Below are 25,970 nucleotides of genomic sequence, written 5' to 3' on the forward strand. Positions count from 1 at the left end.
ATTTGCTTTAGAATAACCAATAGGGATTATGTGTGTACGTAAGTGGACAGAGGCAGAGGTGAAATAAAATTGGCCAGAAGTTTTTAGTTGCTGAATCTGGGTGATGATGATACGAAAAATCATGATACAATTCTATTCTCTCTTTTCTGTATATGCTTGAAATTTTCCATAAGAAGTTTTAAAAACTCAAAATTCAAAAGCATAGTAGGTACTTAATATTTGTTCATTTCCATGGTCTCCTCTTTGTAAAGGCATCAAAAATATTTTGTCTTGACTCATGCAGTTTGATTTTAATCCACAATTATTGTATAGCTATAAGCTACAAACGGGGTGGGGGAAGACTTGAGGTCAAACTCTAGAATTTATATTTTAAACTTTCAAGCATTCCCTTTAAAATTATTTTCTGCAAAGAAAAAAATAACTGGGCCTTTTGATGTTAGCAATATTTATTTTATATTTGGTAAGATGATGATACTTGGGCTTTTTGTGTTTTAATAATACATTTTTTAAAAAAGATTGAGAAGTTTATTAATTATTGTTAATAAGTTTCGCCAGAGGATCAAGATGGTTCATAAGCCAAGTATACCCAACACTGCCAACTGTGAAGCATTTATTTTATAAAGACAAAAATACATTTTTGTTTCTAATACTCTCATAAAGTTTTTTCCCCTTTATAGCGTGGAGGCTGCTTGGGAGAAGATGGGAATACTCTCTTCTGGAAACAAAATTTATAAGACTGAGCTGTATTTCTGTGGGCTGGGAAGAGTTTATAAAAACAACAATCCACTTTAAATTTCTGTTGTACTCATTATTGCTCAGCTTTTCATTTGGCCTTTTTAAAAATTTGAAAGTGCCTCAGGCTACCCCTTGCCAGGGAGGTCTGTGAGTTTCTGTCTGCACTGCCTGCAGCTGAGACGAGTTCAACTCAAGGATGAAGGAGTGGTTCTGGGTCCTTTTTCAGGATACTTCTTTACAACATACGATGCTGATATTTCAAAACCTATATGACCTCCAAGTATTCTTTTCAACTGCTTTAGAACCCATAGAAGAAAGGGTATGACTAAGAAGAACACCCCAATCTCAATAGTGGCAAAGGGAGTTCAAATGATGTAATGGTGGGAGAGGGAGGGCTATGGGAAAGAAGGCAGCACAGCTGGGCTATTTTGATTGTTCACTTCCTTATTCATGCACAACACGATCAGCCAGTCTATCCGTATGAAGTCAGTGACAACTGTACGCTTCTCAGTGGTGTGGAGTCTCTCCTAATACCAGACTGACTACCAGAATAATTTCCAGTGAGCCAGGTACTAGGAACAGATCAACAACATTCAATACCTACTACTTTGTGCACATAAAAATTATTAGTAGCATTAATTTGATTAAATTATGTCACAAAGCATATAATTTACAAAAATGAATTTATCTTTTAAAATTTGGTTGTTTTTTTTTGGGGGGGGGGACAGGGTCCTCTCTTTGTCACCCAGAATGGAGTACAGTGGGGTGATCTCAGCTCATTGCAACCTCCAAATCCCAGGGTCAAGAGATCCTCCTACCTCAGCCTTCTGAGTAGCTGGGACTATGGGCACACGCCTCCACGCCTGGCTACAGTTTTTGTAGAGACAGGGTTTCACCATGTTGCCCAGCCTGGTCTCAAACTCTTGGGCTCAAGTAATCTGCCTGCCTTGGCCTTCCAAAGTGCTAGGACTACAGGCGTGAGGCACTGTGCCTGGCCTAAATTTAGTTTTACTTTTTAATTTTTTCAGTGTCCCGTAGATTTGGTAGGGAAAAAAATGAACTACTTATATAATAGGTGACAATGCTCTAAAATTAGGGCAAGGTTTTTTTTTTTCTTTTCTTTCCCCTTTTAATTCCTAAAAGCTAGCATTTAAATCAAGCTTTCAGCAACAGACAGAGACTACCTTGGAAACCCACAGCATTATCAAAATTGAAACTAGAGTGTAAAACTAGACAGAAGAACCTTTTTCAAACTTGAATACAGGGCACACTTCTGAGAGTTGGAACTGAGTCAGTACTATCCTATTCCTAATAAATGGGGGGGAAAAACCTCAATGGAATCACACGCAAACTCTTTCAAAGTATTATTTCCTTCCACACATTTACATTATCAAGCTTTAGAAATGAGTCAACATAGGCTAGGTGCAGTGGCTCACACCTGTAATCCCAGCACTTTCGGAGGCAGAGGCAGGCAGATCGCTTGAGCCCAGGAGTTTGAGACCAGCCTGGGCAACATAGGGAGACCCTATCTCTACAAAAAACATATAAAAATTTGCTGGGCATGGTGGCGCACACCTGTAGTCCCAGCTACTTGGGAAGCTAAGGCAGGAGGATCACTTGAGCCCAGGAGGTTGAGCTGCAGTGAGCTGAGATCAAGCCACTGCAATCCAGCCTGGGTGACAGAGGGAGACCATGTCTCCAGAAAAAAAAAAAGAAATGAGTCAATATGGTCTAATGTAAAGAGAACAAACCTTCTAGTCCAAGATCAAGATTTCCCTCAGGCTATTACTTACTAGCTATGTGAACTTGGCCAAACCACTTCAGCTCCGAGTGTCTTAATTTCTTTATGTGTAAAGTGAAAATATTACGAAGACTCTCATGAGGTTTAAACAAAATGATGCCTGTGGATGGGCCAGGCATGATCTCTAAGACACGTGCATATGTAAATAACTACCTGTATTTATAAGTGGCATAGTCATGAATAGGTAACAAATCTAGCGTATCAGAGACCACACAGAAAGAGATAAAATGCAGTAATTATTATAGACTATACCACCTTATATTTTATAGAACTTTACAGTTTACAAACCACCTCTGCATATACAAACAAGTGAGCTGTTTTAGAATTTGTAATGAAGCAGCTTAATACAAAATACAAATAACATTTATTTCATTAAATGTTTTAATAGTTCAGAATAATTTTCAGTCACTAACCTGAAAAACCTAAAAGTAATCTTGAATAAAGGAAATTATGCTGCATGATAAACAACTGAACCAAAATAATCTGTTAGAAAATTAAAAATTTATTTAAATTGTAACAAATACTGAAAAAGTATCACAAAGGGCCAGGCGTGGTGGCTCACGACTAATTTTAATTCCAGCACTTTGGAAGGCCGAGGTGGGTGGATCACCTGAGGTCAAGACTTCGAGACCAGCCTGGCCAACATTGTGAAACCCCATCTCTACTAAAAATACAAAAACTAGCTAGGCGTGGTGGTGCACAACTGTAGTCCCACCTACTCGGGAGGCAGAGGCAGGAGGCTTGAACCTGGGAGGCGGAGGTTGCAGTGAGCCAAGATCACACCACTGCATTCCAGCCTGGGTGACAAAGTGGGGGGAAAAAATGTATCACAAAGTAGTATAATTGCCCTTTAGCATGAAGGGCTTAGAGACAATCAAACCAACCATTTGAAAAAGATCACTGCATTGGTTTACATGACAGAGATACAAATGAGAAAACTTGTATTATCATCTCTAGTGCCACATGTGTAGTCCAAACATGTAACAAGAGCCATGTGCATAATGCAATGGTATTACTATCATGTGTTATCTTGTACTTCTGGTCATAATTAAGGTTTTACTGCTTGATCAAGGGCTTCGTTATTTTGGAAAAGAAAAAGAAAAAAAAACCCAAACACAATAATCAACCAAACAAAACCCCCAAGTTTATACCTTCAAAATATTTAAAATACAGCTTTACTCATTGATTTGGAAATACCTGATTTCTAGGGTAATTTTAACCCACACAACCATTGGTTAAGCACTCCCTCCCCACAGAGGCCACACCTCCTCTTTCAGCATACTTACAGGTCCCTTATGATAGACTGCAGCACCTGACTTTCAGATATGTTCTAAGTTGTACCCGAGCTCCACAACAAGCACAAGTTTCCTTATAACTTAATAATTAGGCTTAAAAAAAAGACTTCTTCAGGTTCTCAGAACAATACAGGCAGGGACACATGTTGTTCTGTTAGATATTTTTATAAATCTCTGTTAATCTTACACTTATTTTTGTAGAGAAATACTGTGTGAATTTCAAAGATACACTGTTCATATATTCAACATCAACTGTCACTGCAATCTTACTGAAGGTGATCCAATAACTACCTTTATTTTGCAACAAAATATGAAAAAGTACCTGGTATCTTCTCTCCGGAATGTAAGGATATTGCTTTATTTGCCAACAAGAGAGACCCACAAAGAGCGACAAACTGTCCTAAAGTTATCTAGACCCTCACTTTTTCTGTTGGTTATCCTCTCTACCCTTGCCCAACATCTCCTAGGAAGGAATCTAGAACCATTTATAATGATTCCTAGGAAAAAATCAAGAACAATTTACAGTGACAAGCTTACAGGTAATCCCTTGAGAGCCCCAGTGACACTGGTCGCTCCAAATATTCCTGCCTTTCTGCTGTCTGTTCCCGCTACCCAGAATGCACTCCTCTAAGACCCAGCACACCTCCATACCTTACTCAGGAATTCATGCATTTATTTAAAACAATTACAAAACTTATATCCCAGACAATAAAGAGATAAACAGAACATGTCTTTACATGCAATGGGTTCATGGTTTTGTGGACAAGATGGTTTCTAAAACACAATGACATCTATTTTAGGACTATGCATAAGAGAGAAATGTACAGTGCACTATAGAGCTCTGAGGAGGAAGAGTCCAGATCTTCTTAAAGTACTCAGGAAAGCTTTCTATGAGGTACTGACATGTGAACCCAGACTTGGGTCAGGTAAGAACTCTGGTTGTGAAGAAAAATGGGAGAGCCAGACAAATCCCACGAAGACTCTCCATCTTCATCGACATTTGGGAGTGTAACAGTTCATCAGTACAGGGGAGCAAACTCTCTCAAATTGCTCATGACAGGCAATAGAGCCTAGAGGGTAATAATGACCTGAGTTCCAATCCTAGTGCCATCATTTTCAAGCTGTGTGACACTGAATAAGTTTGTTTACCTTTCTGAATTTAATTCTTCATATCTGTGAAATGGAGAGATAATAAATACCTTGCAAGGCCACTGTGGGATTAAATAATATTTAACATTTATGAAGGGCTTTACAAACCCACACGAGTTAATACATGTGCAGGTTTATTGTCATACAGAACACAATTTTAAATAACTTTCCTGTTGCTCTCAATTTACCTGCTTTATTTTAATTCACTATCTATGGTTTGACTCTTTCACCAAGAATGTAAACTCCATAAAGGGAGGGACGTGGCTTTGTTTTCTAGCAGACTCCAGTATCTAGAATAGTGCTCAGCACGCTGCAGGCACTCAAGAACTATCTGTTGGCCGGATTAATGTAAAACAGAAATGTAAAACTGAGGTCTCTTCAATCCCGTAGGGCTTGTTAGGGGTTAAATGAAGTATCGTATGACAGAAAAACAAGTAACTGCAGCTGGCATACAGCTGATTGCAGCCTCACCCCACTATCCTAGACACTGAACATGCTTGCTGTGGAGAAGCACATGCAGAATTTCACAAGGATCCAGGAGCAGCAGGGCCTCTACCTTGGTGTATCAGCACTACATCCCACATAGTACAGTGTTTCCAGGTTGGCAGGTAAGAAATAACCCTGGGATTCAGTAATATTACTGTTTTTCTAGGTATCGGCTTAACAAAGATGTCCCTAGAAATGTGAATTACCAGCTTTGGGGCTAAGTGCAATGTACTGGTTCCTGGCCAGCTAGGCTTATCAGTTTTTAGGTTTTATGGTTTTGTGGAAGATAGAAACATATCACACCATTGAATGTCAGGATGACAGAAGGAAAAAAAGATGGGAGGAAGAAGGGAGGGAGGGCCGGCAGGCAAGAAAAGAAAAGAAATATACCACACTTGTTTCTCTGGTTCCACCTAAGTAAGCAAGCAGTAGGTGGAATGACTAAGGACAAACAAGACTCCGAACAATTAATGACATGTCATTAAATATCCACTGGACACCAATTATTCTTTGCTTGGATTTGTAAATCACCTAAGTGATAGTCATATATTGAAGTATCACTAACTCTGAAAGTGAAACTATTTTTATACGTAATGATGAAAAGAGCAAGTCTGGATGGAACAGCTCAAGCAGAACAACAGAGATAAGGAGGATGGGAGAGTCACAGCCACCAACTTTTTTTTGGCTAAAAAACAATGTAGATGAGGAGGTGAGGGAAGACTGGAGAGGTGGGTGGTGGGCAGATAATGAAAGGTCTTGGAGGGCTAAGCTGAGGAGCCCAAACTTCATCTGATGGATACTATATGATTACTAAAAGTTTCTGACCAGAGAACTGCCTATTTAAATCAACATGGTAGCAATCTAAGAACATGGAGAAGGTACTGAAGTAGGAACTCCTAGTTACGGAGTACCTAGAAGAAGAAATGAAAGCACGATCACAAGCAGTTCAGGGGGGTGTTAAAGCCAGACATTAGAGTTTGAATAATGACTCCAGATTTTAGCAGCTATGTAACCTTGGACAAATTATTTAACCTCTCTGGGACATAGTCTCCTCAGCTTTACAACAAGAAAACTATCTTATAGGCCCTTTGTTGTAAGGACTAAATGAGATGATACATGTACAAGAACATAGAACTTAAACCTGAGCCTGGAACACAGTACTCATAAAATGCCAGCTAACTTTATTCCTCTTAATGGGGTTCTGAAATAGGAAGAAAACACTGAGATCATAAAGTGGGGGTTGGCTGGAAGAAGTAAAGTCCAAGTTCGGTGATGACCAGCTGCTAAAAGACACATCTGAGGTTTAAACCTTGAATGGAGAGTATTGATTAAAAGAGATTAGTAAAACAGGAGGAACAAGATTTGAAGGCACTGCTGGGGCCTATTTTATTACATTTCATTACTTTGTTACCCAAAGACAGATGCCAGGAATAGTCCTTATTAACATAATGGGACATTTCCCTTCTCTCTTGATCAAGCCTGGGGAGACTGTGGAGACAGTGTGTGGCAAGCACCAAAAGGGCAGTCCCCGGGGCTCATCCCAAAAGCTGCTTTACAGTTTGGCAAGAAGATGGACCAAAGGGCCTGTGAGTTATTCAAAGCCCTGCTCAAATCTCACCTACTCTACAGAACATCCTGCAGAACATCCTTTGATGCCCAGCAGTTGCTCCCTCCTCCAGACTCCTGTGACTGTAGCATGTGTGGTGGTCTTTCTCTCTCCAACTAGATTACAAACTCCATGAGGGCCTGGCAAGTTTGCCAATTCTCTGTACCCACTACAGACTGAACAAATGCAAATGCTGAGTGCTGTTTACTGCCCCAGTGTCACTACTGGAAACTAGGGCTACTCCATGAAGTCACGATTAAGCTTATAAGGATGACTAACTGTTTACCTGAGAACACACTGGCAACCCCGAAGCTTCCATAAGACCAGCTCTAGCATTCCAACCTTCTCTCTACTTAGTTAGGAAGTGAGCAATGATTTCTTAAGCAGTAGTACTTTGACAGTATAACACATCATTCACCTTTATTGAGTATCTCTGCCAAGTGTACAAATACAAGCAAAAATATTTCTTGAGTAAGGGCTTATGGGACATTTGTGCACCATTAAAAAAAAAAACAAACAAGGAAGCCAGGCCCAGTGGCTCACGCCTATAATTCCTGGGACTTTGGGAGGCCGAGGCAGGTGGATCATCTGAGGTCAGGAGTTTGAGACCAGCCTGGCCAATATGGCAAAACCCTGTCTCTATTAAAAATACAAAAGTGAGCAGGGTGTGGTGGTGGGCACCTGTAATCCCAGCTACTCGGGAGGCTGAGGCAGGGGAACTCCTTGAACCTGGGAAGCAGAGGTTGCAGTGAGCTGAGATCGCGCCACTGCGCTCCAGCCTGGGCGACACAGTGAGACTCCGTCTCAAAAAAAACTGACTCAAAATAAACAGGAATTGGGTCTTTTCTAAGTGAGATGCTAAAGTTAAAAGGAAACTATTATTTCAGAAATGTAACATATATGTATGCACATATATAAGAACAAATTACATATGTGTGTATATGGTTACGTATGTATATATGTGCATATACAGACGGTATATGTATTTTAAGATATCAAATGGGCCCACAGAAGATGCTTTCTCATCCTCCCCTTCCTTTATTTCCCACATTTTTAAATGGGAAAAAAGGCATATCTATATTGAAACATACCAAGGAAAGTACAACACACTTAATTGCACCAGCAAATAGTTAAGACAATGCTCATGCCAGAATCTTAACTATATTTTTTAAAAAGCAATACTCAAACACCATATTGTGAAAGACAAAAATTGTTTTAAAATGTCTCACATTTCCTGAACTTCATAAAATAAATATGCAAAGTATATTCTACTGAATTGCAAGATAAATTATAATGGCAACTTCATTCTGGATAAGATTAACATGATATTAAAACCCAAAAATAATTTGGAATTCTATACAACTTGCTGAGTGATCTGGTATTTTACCTATGTTCCATCTAAAAAAAAAAAAAAAACTATGAGCCATACTTAAAACTATTTAATGATGGTAAAATTATGCAAATTTGGATAGCCAGAATGCTTATTTTCATAAGCTATTCTAGAATGAAGCAATTATACTAAAAATAGACATCTATGATCGTCTTACCCCATGAGAGTGCTTTTCGAGGTCTGCTACCTAGAGCCCCTTACCTGACACAGAGACGGCGTGTGTCCGCATGCCTTGCTTTTCGCTGTTGGCCAACCTGTGACAGACAAGAGCAAAGCTGTGAGCCCTGCAATTTCCCCAGGACCCCGCAACTCGGCCTCATCAAGTAGGGAACTGCCTTGGATGAGGAAGACAAAATTTTAGATACGTGATTTCTTTAAAAATTGGATTCTACTATTAAAATAGCCAGGCTGCTTTAATGCTTTAAAGATCACAAATTAAAATACACAACTGAAGGAATGTTGAACTGTTCTGAGAAAGATACTCTTGACAATAATTTAAAACAATGCAATACAATTTAATCTGGTATGAATGGGTTAAATAAAAATGTAAATTTAAATGCTACACACTAAAGGATTGCCCCTAAAGTTATGAGAAAAAAAACATACACCTGGAAGTGGATTTTGCTCTCTAAAACATAATATGAAATACTACAGTATGACTGGTCCTTCTTAAATTTATGGCATGTAAAAAATTATCAAGAAATACATTAATATGTACTATTACCTACATACTTAAAAAAGTAATCTCAATGTATCTTGCTACTTGCTTCATGACATGGTTTAACACTAGTTTTACATATTTACCCACAAAAAGTAAAATTTTGGCCAAAAGTCTTGGTGCCATTTAAAAAATTAGTAAAAAATTTTTGGAAAGCACAAAACACAGGGAAAAAAGGAGCCACACAGTCTTTAGATGTCAAAGTTACCTGGTCTTTTTATAAGAGAAAACCTTTTCCAGATGAAACACTGACACTTAAAACAGTATAGGTTGAATATCTCTTATCCACAATGCTTGGAACAAGAGTGTTTCCAATGTCAGATTTTTTGGATTTTGGAATGTCTGCATATACAAAATGAGGAATCTAGGGGATAGGACCCAAGTCTAAACGTGAAATCTGTTTATGTTTCATATACACCTTATACATGTAACCCAAAAGTAATTTCATACAATATTTTAAATAACTTTGTTCATGAAACAAATATTTGACTGCAACCTGTTACACATGAGGTCACATGAGGTCAGGTGTGGAAGTTTCCACTTGCTGCAACATGTTGGTCCTCAAAAAGTTTCAAATTTTGGAGCATTTTGAAGTTCCAGATTAGAAATGCTCAACTTGTACATCGTTTCGAAGCACTACAACTATTGAATGTGAAACTGTATAATCTCTATAATAATCACAGCAAACAGCCATAGACTTGTGTTCCTTTTACAGAATCCTCCAAATATGTGAAATTTTATATCTTTAGTATAAAAATTTAATCAAAGTTGTTTTCTAACAACTCATTACTTTCTCTTCCATTGCAGCTACATGATTTATCACAACTTATCTTTGAACTATATTTATTGGGCAGTCAGAGGACACACATTTTAAATCAATAAATTACATCATTTCCTTCTTTGTTGTGCTGCCAAAACACTGGGGTTTTCCCTTGTCTGCACCACAATTATGTATGCTGTTGCTAAGCAACTTTCTCACGACAGCTTGGATTTCAGCTCTTATCTGATCAATAGCAATAATGGTGTCCTGCTGCTATAAGGTTTGTGGAAATTCCACTCTTGTAAAGTTTGCTTCATTTATTTAGTTTCCTTTATCTGTTAACACTTCCAATGTACTACCTTCCTCACTCACTTTCATACCTATGTTCATGATTCCTCTATGTGTGTGTGTGTCTGTGTTTTAAGAAATGGGGTGGAGTCTCACGAAGTCACCCAGACTCGAGTGTGGTTGCTATTCACAGGCATGATCATAGTACACCACAGCCTCAAACCCCCGGGCTTCAGTGATCCTCCTGCCTCAGCCTCAGAACCACAGGAACACACCACATTGCCCAGCTTTGATTTTAATCCAAAATTATCCCTTAACTTCCCACAACTAAAGGTACTCTAAATAAACATCAGTTCCTGCCCTGATATGACCCCAAATGAACCTCTATCAGACACTGCTGATGCTGTAGAGTGCACTGTCCAAAGCTAGAGGTGCACTAGCCACATGCAGACCTTGCCTGTGTGAGGCCCACAGTACTGCATATGACCCTGGCTGTCAGCAACTTGCCAGGTTGCCTGGGGAGGGTAGACAAGTTAAAAGCCCATGTTCAGGACTCTGGTAATTAATAACTAGAAACTATTACAGGAAAACATGATGGGGATGCTCTCCTGGCTTGGGGGTGGGTCAATGAGGTTTCTACAGGAAGTGATGTAGAATGAGACCTAGAAGATGAGTTAGGCTTAGCAACGAAAAGGGGGCTGGGAGAAGAGTGGATCATGCAAAGACAGAATATTGGCAAAGGCCTTCAGGGAAAAGAAAGGATGTTTGCTCCTGGAATTGAAAAAAAGGTAAATGTACTTGAAGAATAGTATGAGGAGTGACAAAAACCAAGGTTAGAGAAGTGAGCAGGAAACAATCACACGGGCTCCTGCAAGCTAGGTTAAGAATATTGCAAAGTATCCTAAGAGCAAGAGTAGGTCATGTAAGATATTTAATTAGGAAAGCTTCCTCAAGCTGTAGCACAGAGCACGGATAGGCTAAGGAGCAAAACTGGACAGAGACTGATTTAGCAGAAATACACAGAAAAGAGTTAATGTAGCAGGCTTGTGACTGACCTTACATGATTGTCCCTTGCCTGCTATCTGGGAACTTGGATTTTCGCAGAGTTGCCACCATCCCCTGACAGGTATGGTACACTATGCCTAAAATGTTTGTACAAAAAATGTGGTTTATGCTGAACTCTTGCTTTCCTTCTGGGAGTCTGGTATTTGGATGCAGGCCAGGCACAGAGTGCATGTAAAAAGAGCCCCCAATAAAAACCCTAGGCACCAAGTCTCTAATGAGCTTTCTCAGTAGGCAACATTTCACACAGGTCGCCACAATCCATTGCTGGGGAATTCAGAGTGTCCTGTGGCCTCCACTGGGAAGGGACCCTTGGAAGCTTGCATCTGGTTTTCCCTGGACTTCACCCCATGCACCTTCATCCTTTGCTGATTCTGCTTTGTATCCATTTGCTGTAATACATCATAGCTGAGTCCTGTGACTCCTAGATCTTGGGGAACCCCAACACAGAAGTGTACTTGGGTAGCCCAGATAGCTAAACACGGGGGAGACACAGTGGGAAGGTGGTGAAGCAGATGGATCCATTTAGAACATGGAACTGGAGGAAATAGTAATGGACTGGCTATGGAGAAGAAGGAGAGGGACAGAACAAAGCCCAGGCCTCACCCTCTCTATTCCAGTGGCCTCTTAGGCTCACTGTTCTTCTTCAGTGTCTTGGAAAGTGTAAATATCTCTGAAAGCACTTACCACACAGCTATAACTGTGTGTTTACCTATGTATCTGATTGTTTAGATTTTAACATTCATATCTTAGTCCCCAGTTCCTAGCAAATTGGCTGAGAATATAAAATTATATAAGTTCTTTTGGTATTACTATTCGATTCTTTTAGTTTTGTAGATCAACATGCCCACTATAAAATTAGGAAATAAACAAGAAAATTAACATAAATTATTTCTCTTTAATTTTCATACTTGTAAAATAGCCAGAATGCCACATATTTTCAGGTTCTTGTAAAGATTAGCAATAACATATGAAGCAAATGTTTAACAACAGGCTCTCAACATTATGATTATTCTTTAGCTCCCCCATAGAACTTAAAGGAAAAATTAAAACCTTTTGATTAAGCCTAAATACTTAATAAAATTTAAAACTGACTTGATTTCTTTCTAGAATTGTTTCCTAGTTCCTTGATCATGTATATTGAGTTTAATTTTTTTAGGAAAATGAATAATAAAGCACAGAAATTTCCTTAAACTTTCCAACAAAACAAAATAACAGTACAAAAAAAGCAGTACTTACTTTGGTATTGATGGCAAAGCCCGTTCACCTTCTGCGGGGAAAAAGAAAAGAGATGTATAAGGCTCTTTTCACTCCTTTTGAAAAGATGGTGCCTAGAATCAGGGAGGAAGGATGAGGCCTATACTGGTATTCCAGCAATGACCCTTTAAAGAAAGTTGCTACACTGTCTACCTTAGGTTCTCATGGTTTTATTTTCAATATTTATAACAAACATAAACTGAGTATTAGATACAATTGTTTGAAGGGTACTGCCTAATCATAATAAAGAACTAAGATGCTAAGTTGGTAAAAGACTTCGTTTGCAGGAGACTAAAAGATGAAGGGTTTCTTATGATTAGTCAACACTCCTTGTCAAAGGACCAGGCATTTTGCACTTTGATAAAACTACTCACTAGTAACAACAGAAAAACCTGTGCAGGAAGCACAAAGAAACAGAAGGAAAACAATTCTACAGGTGTGCATGGCTGCCAACGGAATGAATGTATGAGAGAAGGCAAGTCCTGGAGCTGTCACCTAAAGGAGCCGTGCACACAGCTGGCTGGAAGGTGAGCCAGGCAGCTATCTACCACAGTTCAGGGTGAGCTCCCTTTTTGCTGAGCAGGACACAGTGACTGGCTCATGCCGGCCTGACCACAGTGAAGCTGAGGACTTCGTTCAATGATGAGGGAAACGCTTTCTTTCCCGCAGCCTTCATTTTGCAAACCAGGAAACATGGAGCCCTCCCTGGTTTAACCTCTTTAATCTGAATTAATGTAACAGCCCCCTAATTGGTCCTGTCTTCTAATCCATCTGAGCTAAATTATTTCAGAATAATCTTCCCAAATTACAAATTCATCAATCAAGCAAGTTATTATGCTTAACATTTTAGTGTCTCTCAAAAACTTTCAGGATGAGATTTAAACACCCCAGCTTAATTTACAAAGCACTGCTTCACTTCTCTCAGCACACAAACACTGCTCTGGCTGTCATCTTTGTATTGTGTCTGTGGGGTGGTATGGGAGGCTGAGGAGGCACCCATCTACCACTCACCACTCTGGTGCCCTTCTAGGCAGCTCCTTGGTAACACCACTCGTGTAGTCACACTTGCTGTCCACAGTTCCTCTCCTTACATTTGCCCTTGAATTCATTCTAATCAGTTCCCCCCCACCCCCATACACGGAAAATACTTTTTGAACATCTCCAATGACATCTGCCTTGCTAAGCCCAATTGTTCATTTACAGTTAGCACTTAACACAGCTAATCACTCTGTCCTTCTGAGAGCTTCCCACCCTGGGCCTCCCGAACCTTGTACTATATTCTCTTGGTTTTCTTCTGCCCTCTCAGGGCACCTCTTCTTCGTCTTCTTTATTGGTTCTTCCTTATCTCCCTGGCCTGATGAAGATTAGAGAACCCAGTGCTCACACCTGTATCTCTTAACCTCACTTCCTTGGTAACCTCATACAGTTTCAAAGCATCAAATACCACCCACACTTTGCAGCTCCAAATGCATACCTCTAGCTTGGACCTCTCCCCTGACCTGAACTTGTCTACATGACACCTCCCTCTGGATGTCTGAAGGTTGCTGGGACTTGCTGATATTCAAAACTGAGTCCTGGTAGGTGCACCTGCATACTTCCCATTGTTCAGGTGGAACCAGCAGTCATCACAGGGCCTTGCTGCTCCCCAATCCATATCCAGTGCAGCAAATGCAAGGCTTTACTGTCCAACTCTATCCAAAGTCCTCTTACTTGTCACTGTCATTCCAGAACCCCTGACCCAAACATCACTTGCCTACATCATGGTAATAGCCTCCTGATTGGTCCTTCTACTTTATCTGTACCCAGGCCAACCTACCATGGTCTATTCTCAGCACAGCAGCCAGAGTACTTATTCTAGAACATAAACCAGATCACATTACTCCTCTCTTCACACCCTCCAATGGCTTCCCAAATCACTTGAGTACAAGCCAAAGCCCTTACAATGCCTTTACATCCTGACCAACCACTGGCCCTGGGATCACCCCCTTAGGCATTCTAGTGACCTGGGTCTCTGCTGTTCCAGGCATGCTTCCTAGCACTCCCCAGCCTTCAATAGGGAATAGCCAGATATCCTTGTAGGTTCTGTTTTCCACCCATTCAGGTGCGACTCTCTCAGTGGGACCTTCCCTGACAACCTTACTTAAAATTGTATCCCTTATGTTCTTCCCTGTCTTATTTTTCTCGATACAGCTCAACATCATTTGATATATTATATGCTACAGTATTTATTTTCTCTATTAATTTACTCTGTTTATCGCACGTATGTCCTCACCTACATGAAATTTCCATGCATGCACAACCCTGTCTGTTTTGTTTGCTGCTACATCCTCTATCCTAGAACTGTGCCTGGAAAATGGAAGGAGCTCAACAACTACATGTTGAAAGCATGCAGTGTTTGGTCTGGCCAATCTGCCTTTTCAGCATTAGTCGTCACTATTCCCTGATTCTATACTACTGCACATTGTATTCCCCTGGACATACCACACATGCCTTGAAATGTGCTCTTCCTTCATTCAGGTAGAAACATTCCTCAATATTTCAAAGCTCAATTCAAGTTCTATTTCCGGCAGAGAGCCCTTCCTGGAATACCTCAGTTTGCATTGAGCGGCATCCTCTATGTTTCTGCTGCATCCACAGAGCATTTGCCACATATACTTCTCTACAGACTATTTAACCTGCCTAAGGTTACGGTAAGACTTAAGCTGCCCAAAGGCATCCCTAATATCTAGCAGAGTATCTGGCACTCGGGAGACTGTCCGACCACTGTTTGGTAAAGAAAGAAATAAATCAACCTAGGACCCCGTGTTACTCTTTCTGAAAAACTGTTTAATTCTTCTGATTTGCAGAGATAGTTGTGAGGCTTAACACTGCATATATACAACTCACTGCACATCATAGGAATTCAAGCCAAACTGCAAGCTATCACTTGTTGACATTTTGAACATCTATTTTAAGCAAAATAACCAAGTCACACCAGGAAGACCAAATTTAGAGTAACTGAAAAGGCCTGATAGTTACGTTTATTATCCCATGAACATGACCACTTCCCACCACCAGCACCACCACCTTACTCACACCCAAACTGTTAATAATATAGCCTTTCAAATGACACATTAGTGTGATTTCTGTTTGTATTCTGTTGAAATTTCTATTTCCTGAAAGAAAAAGGAATCCATTATTATATTTTTGCCTAATAGGAGACTTTCTAAGTAGCTGGGCATGGGTAGAAAGGCAGCTGTAAAGAAGGAGATAAACAACAGAAGGATTCTGAGAGAATATTTTTATAAAGAGAGTAATGGAATACAGAAAAATGGCAACAGACACCATCAGTAGAAGCAGCATTTAAGAAAACCCTAAGGACTCACTACCTAAAATGTCTAATTCTGGGAGTTAATGTTTTTGTTCAAATGTACTTCCATTCTTCTTAGAAGTGTTCATTAACTGAAATTGGTGACTTAACTTACCAGACTTTTTAATGCTTATAAATACACAAGTTTGGAGATACACACACACACACATTTACATGAAGGTTTTTAATACATTAATAGAGCTATTTTTTTAAACAGCTGCATAGTATTACATCATGTATGCATACTCTCTCATTTATTAATTTTTGCTCATTTTTTGCTATTATAAACAATGCAATACTGAACATCCTCCTCAGGTCAGTGGTTTGTATGACTGATCTCCAGGAGGCAGACAAAGGGGAGAGTACTCCTAAACTGTCTTCTGAAAATGTACCAATTTACAATGACACAATCATGAGAGTGCATTCTCCAGAAGTCTTGCCAATGGTGGTTATCAGGTTTCTTTAATCAATGTAATAAATATAAAATTAAATATATCACTGTATCCATATATTCACTGGACATTTGTGTGTACATTCCTCTTTTTTATACTAGGTTGTCTTTTACTGAATGAGCTGGAAGAACACTTGAAAAATGAGAAATTTTAATTATTTATTATATGTGTCATAATATTTTCCCCTCTGTCATCATAGCTTTAAAAATGTTACCTTGTACTAAACGAAACGTTTTAATTATGTAATTGTGTCGCTTCGGCAGCACATAAGTGTTTTAATTATGTAATTAAATGTAACAATTCTATTTTTATATCTTCCGGAATTTATGCCATGCTTAGAAGCATTCACTCCCTCCCTTGAAATGCACGGTATTCACCATCATTCTATACATAGAAAACCTACTTAAAATTATGTAATTACAACTCTATATTACACTATACACTTTCCTCTGAAAAAATGTTACTACAGAATTTTACTAACACTGCAACATTGATTGTATACTTTCTTTCAGGTAAGGTGTAGGTTAGATAATGCCCTACAGTAAGGGCCAAGGTTATGCAGACTGTGGTGGAATGCAGTCCAGGACAATTTGGCTTGTGGCTCTTACTATGTTCTCCCCAGGAAAATCACCTTTTATTTTTATTTTTTTAAATTAATTTTTTTTTTTAGATACAGTCTTGCTATGTGGCCCAGGATGGTCTCAGATTCCTGGCCTCAGGGACTCTCCTGTGTAGCTGGAATTACAGACATGAGCCACTATGACAAGGTAACATCCCTTTTAAAAGCACTTTATAAATCCAAAGTAACTATGGTAGATCAAAGAACTAACAAAATGCATCTGGGCACACCCAATTCACATGTAGAATGTACTGATCACTTATTACTGTCATGCTATGTTATGCATATACATGTATACATGTATAAGTAGTTTATGATCTAGAGAAGACAGATGGGCATATATAATTATTATTTAAAGCATGTTTCCAGGAAAACGGTACATTAGAGTTGCAGAAACATGTTTAACATTTGAACTCTTAAAAAATCTCAATTAAAAAATGTACATGTGCTGTGTTCACATGTATTTTTGACTATAATCCACTAAAGATGTTTGACTTTAATATTATTTTAACTAGGCAATGTATCTTCACCTTAGGGATCTATGATGAAATAGTTATATAATACATAAACATGCTATGATTGAGAATAAGAAAATTACCAAGTTTAATAATTCATTTTATAAAGACAATATAAAATTGGAAACAACCAATGCCCTATCTAGCTCTCATGACAAGCATTTTCATTAATGCTCTTTTCATATGAACAAAGAGCTTAAAAAGCATTGCATTTCATGTTTGATATCCAAATGTTTCTCCCCAGAGAGCAAAAAACGCTAGCTAATAGTGAAATCAACACAGGAAGATGTTTACGTTTTAAACATGGAAGGCTCATTTAATGCCTGACATCCGAATGTTATTTTTAAATGTGTATGTCAAGGACCTTTTGGTAAACTGAAGATAAAAGATGAAAAATTATTCACTAAAAAGGAAATGGGCAATCTATTACATTTAACATTTTTCCTAAATTACTATCTTTATGTAAAGAAATTATCTGAAAACATTTAAATAATATTTGTAAGGCATATACTCCTGTTTAAAGTATAAAGTGCAACACTGGAAGAAGAAAACGTCAAAAATAAAAATAAAAAATGAAGCACAAAGTGAAAAATCAAGACCAATAGCTGCAAAGGCTTTAACTGAGAGTAACTGTAGAGATTTCTCAAAGCAACTTCATTACTCTATTTTATACAAAGAAAACTTAGGAAAAATATATGAATAGGCCTTATTGGTGTGATCACCGTGGGAAAACACTTTTCCTCTAGAAAAGCCATGTCCTGGAATCACACAGATTTATGTTTACTTAGCGAAGGCTCATGGCTTCAGCTGCTGTTTTCAGGGCACAGCACCATCAGTTACCTCTTTTGAGATACATAAATAAAGGGTCCAATGACTCCTCTCTATAAAACACACAACACTCACATGTACCTCCCATGCAAACACCATGCCTTCCTCAAACTGCTTTGTAAACAGAGCACTTCCCTGCTGGGCAAGGCTGGATCCTCTGCGTTTCTATCTGCTTCACTTGACCTTTGGCCTTTTCTCTATCCTCATCGCTGTTTAATACAATTCTGCTGACTTGAACGCACACCACACAGCACTTCAGGACTTTTTTTCCTCTATAATCATCCTAGTCACTGAGGTGAGTGCTAGAAGGGGTATTGGCAAAACCCACATTCAGAGTCCCCACTTCCACAGCGTGAGCTGCTTTACAGTTACTCTTTGGGAGGTGTCTAACAACCCTACAAAATAGGTATCATTCTTTTACAGATGAGGTATCTCAAAGTCTAGGCTAATACAGTGTCAAGATCAGACTAAACTAGTAGCAACGACAGGAACAACAATATAACTAAAATCTATGAGCATCAAGTGTGCCAGGCATAGTTCCAAGCCTATAAATAAGTCCTTTATCCTCCTAATACCATAGAAGACAGTTACTGTTCTTCGTGTTTGACCAGATGACAGAACTGAGGCTCAGAAAAGTAATTTATAGATGGTGTCACAGAGGACTCATGATTTGAACTTAAGTCCCATAATTCCCAAACTCAGTCTTTCCCTGCTTCACACTATGTCTGCTATTATCCTGCTGGGAATATTTTCATTTGATTCTTTCAGAAATCCAAATCCTCAAAAGCATTCCTCATTATATGCTTGCAAAAACTCCACACCGCCTTTATAGTGACGTTTCTAGGATATTTATTCATTCTAATCTTTGATTTTTTAACATCATGACTTAGACTGTATTTTCTTCTTCGAATGCTCTAAGCTTTTGAGATATATAAGAAAAACTAGAAAGGATACTTTATTTATAGTGAGTTACAACGGATTCCTTTTTTTAAACCCAGAATTTTATTTAAACCCAAAAGTTTAAAAATACTAATGTATTTAAAAATAGTAATGGTAATTTAGAAAATCCTCTAAGTAGGTAGCTCAAAACACAGACAATGTTTTTTAAGGCTCTATTCAAACCCAGCTCTTGGCTTGCGGAAGGTGTGAAATGGATCACTATCCCTAGAAAAATAAGTACTCAGATTATACTGAGCTGAATTATTCATTTGGTCTTCATTTTTACAGTTACCTAAAAGAGGATAACAGGCTGTTAGGGGCAAGCACAGCTAAATATTTGGTAGAAATGCAATTGGGAATGCTCAGAAACAGCACCTCACCTTTCTGGGGTCTGATGATAAATGACTGCGAGGCTCCATTCACCAGCCGGCAGTACCCATCTATTAGGTCAGCCATATTCTCCGCAATGGTTAGGGATGGTGCCGTCACTGTCAGAGGCTAAAGGAGAAAAGATCAAGAAAACAGACTTCATTGTTCTTCCCAGTAAGCAAAGGACAGCTGTGCTATGACATCAGACATCTCTATACACTTGAAAACAGAAAAGAGTGGGAATGAAACAAGATTTGTCATAAGATTTGAGAAAGGAAATCTGATATTTAAGGACATTATTCCTAGAATATGTGAAAAATGCAAACCCAGATGAAAACAGAAAAATCACTTAAACTGGGGCTCACTTTCTAGAATCAAAAGAGATGAAAAAAGTATTTTCCTCCAGAGTGTCTGGCCCCTCTGGCATACTCCAGTTAAGGGAAGAATTTAGACAATCAGTAAGTTAAAATATGAATTCTATCAGAAACTAATGTGGAGTAAATTTTTTATCAACCATCCATCATAATTTCTAATGTAAAAGAAAATTAATAAAATTTCATTATTTTTAGCACATATAGCATGTTCGCCCAAGGGCTTAGAAATCATTCTCTTTCCAATATAAAATTTGATATTGTTTGGTAATATTTGCTTAATCTCCAGAATCAACAAGAGTTCCTAGAGCCCTCAGATGTCACCAAACTCACAGAATCACAGGGCAGAAGAGTGATGAGGCATCAGCCTAAGTGAGGAGTGCTGCAAATAAAGCTACCCAGAGAACTGGCCGTTAACAGACCAAAGAATCCTGGTGCGCTGATGGAAACAGATGAGCTTCAAAAAACATGCTTTACACACCAGCACAACCGTGTGTGCCACCAGACTGTCCAGATCCTTTCATACACGAATGTATTTTGTCCATCTTGCAGAAAGGACCACATTAGGTAGTATTTGCCAAATGGCTCTTTCTCATGCCACTTGTTTTAAATCACTGTTGCCTGTTGATTAAGAACATAGGCTTTGGATCCAGACTGTTTGGGTATGAACCCCATCTCTTGTCAATTACTTGATCTGGCCAACCTCTCATGCCTCAGTTTCCTCAGCTACAGAATGGGGTTAACCAAAGTATATCAAAGTATCTACTTCCCTGGTTGTGACAATGACACAGCTTCTCTTGGCTTCTGCGTAAAGAACCACGGGTAGCATGTGCCGAGTATCAGGTACTGCTGCTGTTATAATTATTATAATCATATAATAATAATTATTATAATCACATAATAATTTCTACTCAGAGAATATCATGGACAACACAGTGTGGAAATTAACTCAGTTTACAGTATATATAGTCAATGCACCACATAACAACATTTTGGTCAATGATGGTCCGCATATACAATGGTAGTCCCATAAGATTTATATAATGGAGCTAAGAATTCCTATTGCTAGGTATGCCGTAGCCATCCTGAAGTTGTAATGCTCATGTTTATGGTGAAGCTGGTGTAAAAAAAATCTACTGTGCTGCCAGTCTTATAAAAGTATAGCACATACGATTATGTACAGCACATAATACTGGATAATGACTATGTTACTGGTTTATGTATTTACTATTTTTTTTTAATTAGAGTGTACTTCTACTTATTTAAAAAAAAAAAGTTAATTGTAAAACAGCCTTGGGCAGGGCTTCTAGAAAGTATTCCAGAAAGTGGCACTGTTCTCATAGGAGATGACAGTTTCATGTGTGTTACGGCCCCTGAAGACCTCCCAGTGGGACAAGATGTGGAGGTAGAAGATGGTGATATGGATACTCTTGACCCTGTGTAGGCCTAGGCTAGTGTGTATGTTTGTGTCTTGCTTTTTAACAAAAAAGTTGAAAAAGTAAAAAATACAGAAAATCATTTTAAAACTAGAAAAAAGCTTACAGAATAAGTATGTAAAAAAAGAAAATTTTTTGTACAGCTGTACTATATATTTAAAATTAATTGTTATTACAAAAGTCAAAAAAGCTGAAAAAAATCAGTTTATAAAATATAAAAGTTACAGTAAGCTAATGTTTACTACTGAAAAAGGTTTTAAAAATAAATTTAACTATATGGTGTGTACAGTGTTTATAGTCTACAGCAGTGCACAGTAATGTCGTAGATCTTCACATTCACCCTTCACTCACTGACTCACCCACAGCAGCTTCCAATCCTGCAAGCTCCACTCATGGTAAGGGCTCTATGCAGGTGTAACATTTTTTATCTTCTATACTGTATTTTTACTGTGCCTTTTCTGTTTACATATATTTAGAGATACAAATACCATTGTGTTACAATTGCCTAAAGTATTCAGTATAGTAGCATGCTACACAGGTTTGTAGCTTAGGGGCAACAGGCTATAATGTATAGCCTAGGTGTACAGTAGGCTACAACCATCTTAGGTTTGTGTAAGAACAGTCTGTGATGTTTGCACAACAAAGAAATCAGGGAATTAGGCATTTCTCTGAACGTACCTGTTGTTAAGCAAAACATGACTGTACATATAATTCCAAGAAGTTAATTTCCTTGGTACTTGATGACAATCTTTTTTTTTTTTTGAGACACGGTCCTGCTCTGTCACCCAGGCTGGAGTGCAGTTGTGTCATCTCAGCTCACTGCAACCTCTGCCTTCTGGGTTCAAGAGATTCTTGTGCCTCAGCCTCGCAAGTAGCTGGGATTACAGGTGTGCACCACCATGCCTGGCTTCTCTTTGTATTTTTAATAGAGACAGGGTTTCACCATGTGAACCCTGGCCTCAAGTGATCCGCCTGCCTTGGCCTCCCAAAGTACTGGGATTACAGGTGTGGGCCACCGCGCCTGGCCTGATGATAATCTTTAATCATCATTATCTTTACAATAACGTTCTTGGATGATTTTTAAATCTGTCTCCTGTCCTATTCTTGGGGACATTTAATCATTATTGTTTCTAATGTAACCCTTTCTATATATAAGAAAGTTGTGATTCTGATGATCCATAAAAACCTCATCCTTTTCATAAAAAAGTCAACAATTCTAAAACATCCCTATTTAACCCTTTTCCCTTAATGATGAACGTAACAGTTCCTTACCTCGGGTGCACCTGCTATTTTTAGTTGTAGCATTCCTTTTCTGTCCTTGTCTTCACTGTTTGAATACTGAATGGTTTGCACTTGAGTGAAGTCAGCAAGATGTGTGGGCTATAAAAAGGAAAGGTAAAATCTTTAGACTACGGATAAAAAACTCATTTCACAGAGTCTGTAAATGTTCTGTGAAATCCTCGTTGCCTGAAGACATCCTCCCTAAGACTGGAGGTCTGGGGAAAAAAAGATTCTCCATGCTGCCCCAGGGGAGCAGCCATGAGACTGTCTCCTGCACTTCAAGGTCAGGTACAGGTCTGCTCTCTGTGATGTGCTGAGGAAACCCATACATGAGTTGGATGAGTGAGAGTACAGTTACCACCGAGAGAGAACAGAAGATAAAGGAGGGAGGGAAGTTGAAGCAACCTTTGGCCTGACTCGTTTGCCAGCCTGGGAGGAATCTTACGGAATTCTTAGTCAAAGAGAACATTCTACTCCCATTCCCAAAGAAAGAGGGGATCTGGGATTAATCCCCATGCACCCTGAGCTAGAGTAAGTTCTGAAACTAACTGGAGTTCTGTAGCTAGGGAGACAGTAGGTATCCAAAGGGCCCTTCCCAATACAGAATAACCTCTTAAGCCATGCCAGGAGAGTCTATGGTCATTTTCCTAAGTAGCATAAACTTTGGCTTCTTCTTTTTTTTTTTCTTTTCCTTCTATTACTGCTGCACAAATTAATAAACACTCTCCTTCTTAAAAAGAAAAAAAGATAGAGTTGGGAGCAATGGCTCACATCCATAATCCCAGCACTTTGAGGGGCTGAGGTGGGATGATCCCTTGAGGCCAGGAGTTCAAGCAGCCTGGGCAACATAGTGAGACCCTTTCTCTACCAAAAAAATAAAAATAAAAAAAAAAATAACCAGGCATGGTGGTCTGTGCCTGTAGACCCAGCTACTCAGGAGGCTGAGTCTGCGCCACTGCACTCTAGCTTGGGCAACTCAGTGAGACCCTTCTTCAAAAAAATACATATAAAAGATACATGTATCTTCCATCCTTCTAGCATCTCATGAGGATGATCATTTTGCATGTGAAGATTCCTATACATTTCTTCAAAACAATTTGCTTGGTTAAGGCCACTCTGTCAGCTAATGCCCCTTCCCATTGCATGGAGAACAGATGATGCCACTAGAACGGAGTTGGAATTGTTCAGAAAGAGGTTCACACTGGGCTGCCCTTCCCAGCAAAGCATCTTCCTGCGCTGTTTGTAGAGACATGTGTTTTGCAGGGCTCCTGCCTTTCCCCAGGAGGCCACAGGCAGCCCTCCATTCTCTGGTCCCAGGCTTCTCATAGCATGTCCCACAACCCCTCTGCATATTCTTCCCACTTATCCTCTGGGACATCCTGCCCTTTTGGGGTTTCTTCCACCTCACTGGTCTCTCTTTCCCAGTTCGTTTTACTGGCTTCTCCCCTACTCAATCTATAAATGTGAAAGGGCTGCAGGGCTCTGTGCTGGGTGGGCCCTGTTATTCCCCCTAGTTCTGCCATGGCAAAACAAATACCATACAGTCCTGGGGCGTTAAGTACCATCTCCAGCCCTGTCATCTCCCTGGAACTCAGACTCATGCATCCAACTCCCTATATCATACTACCACATGGATGTCTGCAAGAGATTACTAACAACATAGTTAAAAGGGTACTCCCTCAAAACATGTTCTTCCTCCAGGCTTCCTGACTTCAATAAAAAGCATCATATTTGGCCGGGCGTGGTGGCTCACGCCTGTAATCCCTGCACTTTGGTAGGATGAGGCGGGTGGATCACGAGGTCAGGAGATTGAGACCACCCTGGCCAACATGGTGAAACCCCGTCACTACTAAAAATACAAAAATTAGCTGGGCATGGTGGTATGTGCCTGTAATTGCAGCTACTCAGGAGGCTGAGGCAGGAGAATCACTTGAACCAGGGAGTCAGAGGTTGCAGTGAGCTGAGATCATGCCATTACACTCTGCACAGAGCAAAACTCTGTCTCAAAAAAAAAAAAAAGAAGAGAAAAAAAAGGATCATATTCAACAAGATTCCTGAGCCAAAAAAAAAGGCATTCTCATTGATTCTTCTCCCTTTCCCCATTATCCAACCTCTCCACAAGTCCTGGCAACTTCAGCTCCAAACATCCAGAATTCATGTGTTTACTTCCCATCTTCACAGTTGTCACTATAGTCCAGGCCACCATATGATATTCTGCTTAGAGTCCTGCCATTTTTCCTAGTTTCCCTTCATCCATGCTACTATATAATGTCCCGACCTGAAAGCCAGATCATATCACTCCTCTGCTTAAAAAGGTACAATACAAAGCATCATAACTTGCATGATTTACATAGCATGATTTCTATGAGCAAACTGTCTACATGATTTGACCCCTGCCTGCCTCTCTGACCTAATTTACTGTCATGATCTTGTCTTGATGATATGTGCTCTAGTTTCGTTGGGGTAGAACCATTTCAGGGGGTGGGTTGTTTTTATAACCAAGGCTGCTAGATGTCACATGAAGCATGGGTAATTCCTGCACAATAAAAAATTGTCCTGCATCCTCGACGGCTTTCAAATGTTCTGGTGTGTATTTATGTCACTGAAAAATCTGACTCTAGAAACAAAGTCTGTTTAAAACCACAAAGTATGCTCTGCATTGAACTTTCCAGGAATGCAACTTATGCGTAATGCAAGGGAATCCTATACTATGCTGTTTTTGAAGTTTTATTAAGAGTTCCTCACCGTTTTGGAGAATGACACCACCAAGGGCAAGACTTGCTATAGTTATTTTGGTCAGTGACAAAATGCACCTGTATCAGTTTGCATCTGTAGCTACTGCATGCACGTATGTAACAGAGGATGTCGGAGGCTCCTTCCAACAGACCGAGAGCTGAACATCATTATGTTGGTGGTGACACATGAAATGAGGAATACTATCTCAATTAGTCCTTGTTATTGCTATCTCATAATTAAAAAAAAATTCGAAGGCACAGTAAGACATCTAGGTTATGGAAATTATATTTTTTAAAATTGTTTTTCTGCCTCACTCTGGCATTATTCCCCAAGGTCAGTCACATAACTTTTCCCTATCACTTTCCTACACCACTTGTATGGAGTGGCTTCTGATTGTTCTCCCTCCAATTAAAAGTCCTTACTAAGTAGGTGCGTCTGACTAGAGTGCCTTCCAATGTATTGTGCTGAACTTTAAGATATTGATAGAGATTTTAAAAAATTATTTGAGTAGGGCAATAACATGCTCTG

At 39.3% G+C, this 25,970-nt stretch overlaps 1 protein-coding gene across 32 annotated transcripts in view; it reads right to left on the reverse strand.

Annotated features, from left to right (window-relative positions):
• PTK2 (protein tyrosine kinase 2) overlaps positions 1-25,970 on the reverse strand; it is a 345,218-nt gene that overhangs the window by 125,500 nt on the left and 193,748 nt on the right. For all 32 annotated transcript variants that reach the window (XM_063606925.1, XM_055116999.2, XM_063606932.1 and 29 more), the window contains 4 exons: positions 22,698-22,805; positions 19,630-19,747; positions 12,530-12,560; positions 8,664-8,716 (listed from right to left, as the gene is read on the reverse strand). In XM_063606925.1, the coding sequence (XP_063462995.1) occupies positions 8,664-8,716; positions 12,530-12,560; positions 19,630-19,747; positions 22,698-22,805 (310 nt within the window). The remainder of the gene's footprint in view (positions 1-8,663; positions 8,717-12,529; positions 12,561-19,629; positions 19,748-22,697; positions 22,806-25,970) is intronic.

This window comes from Pan paniscus, chromosome 7 (genome assembly GCF_029289425.2).
Source record: "Pan paniscus chromosome 7, NHGRI_mPanPan1-v2.0_pri, whole genome shotgun sequence".
NCBI classification, from domain to species: Eukaryota; Metazoa; Chordata; class Mammalia; order Primates; family Hominidae; genus Pan; species Pan paniscus.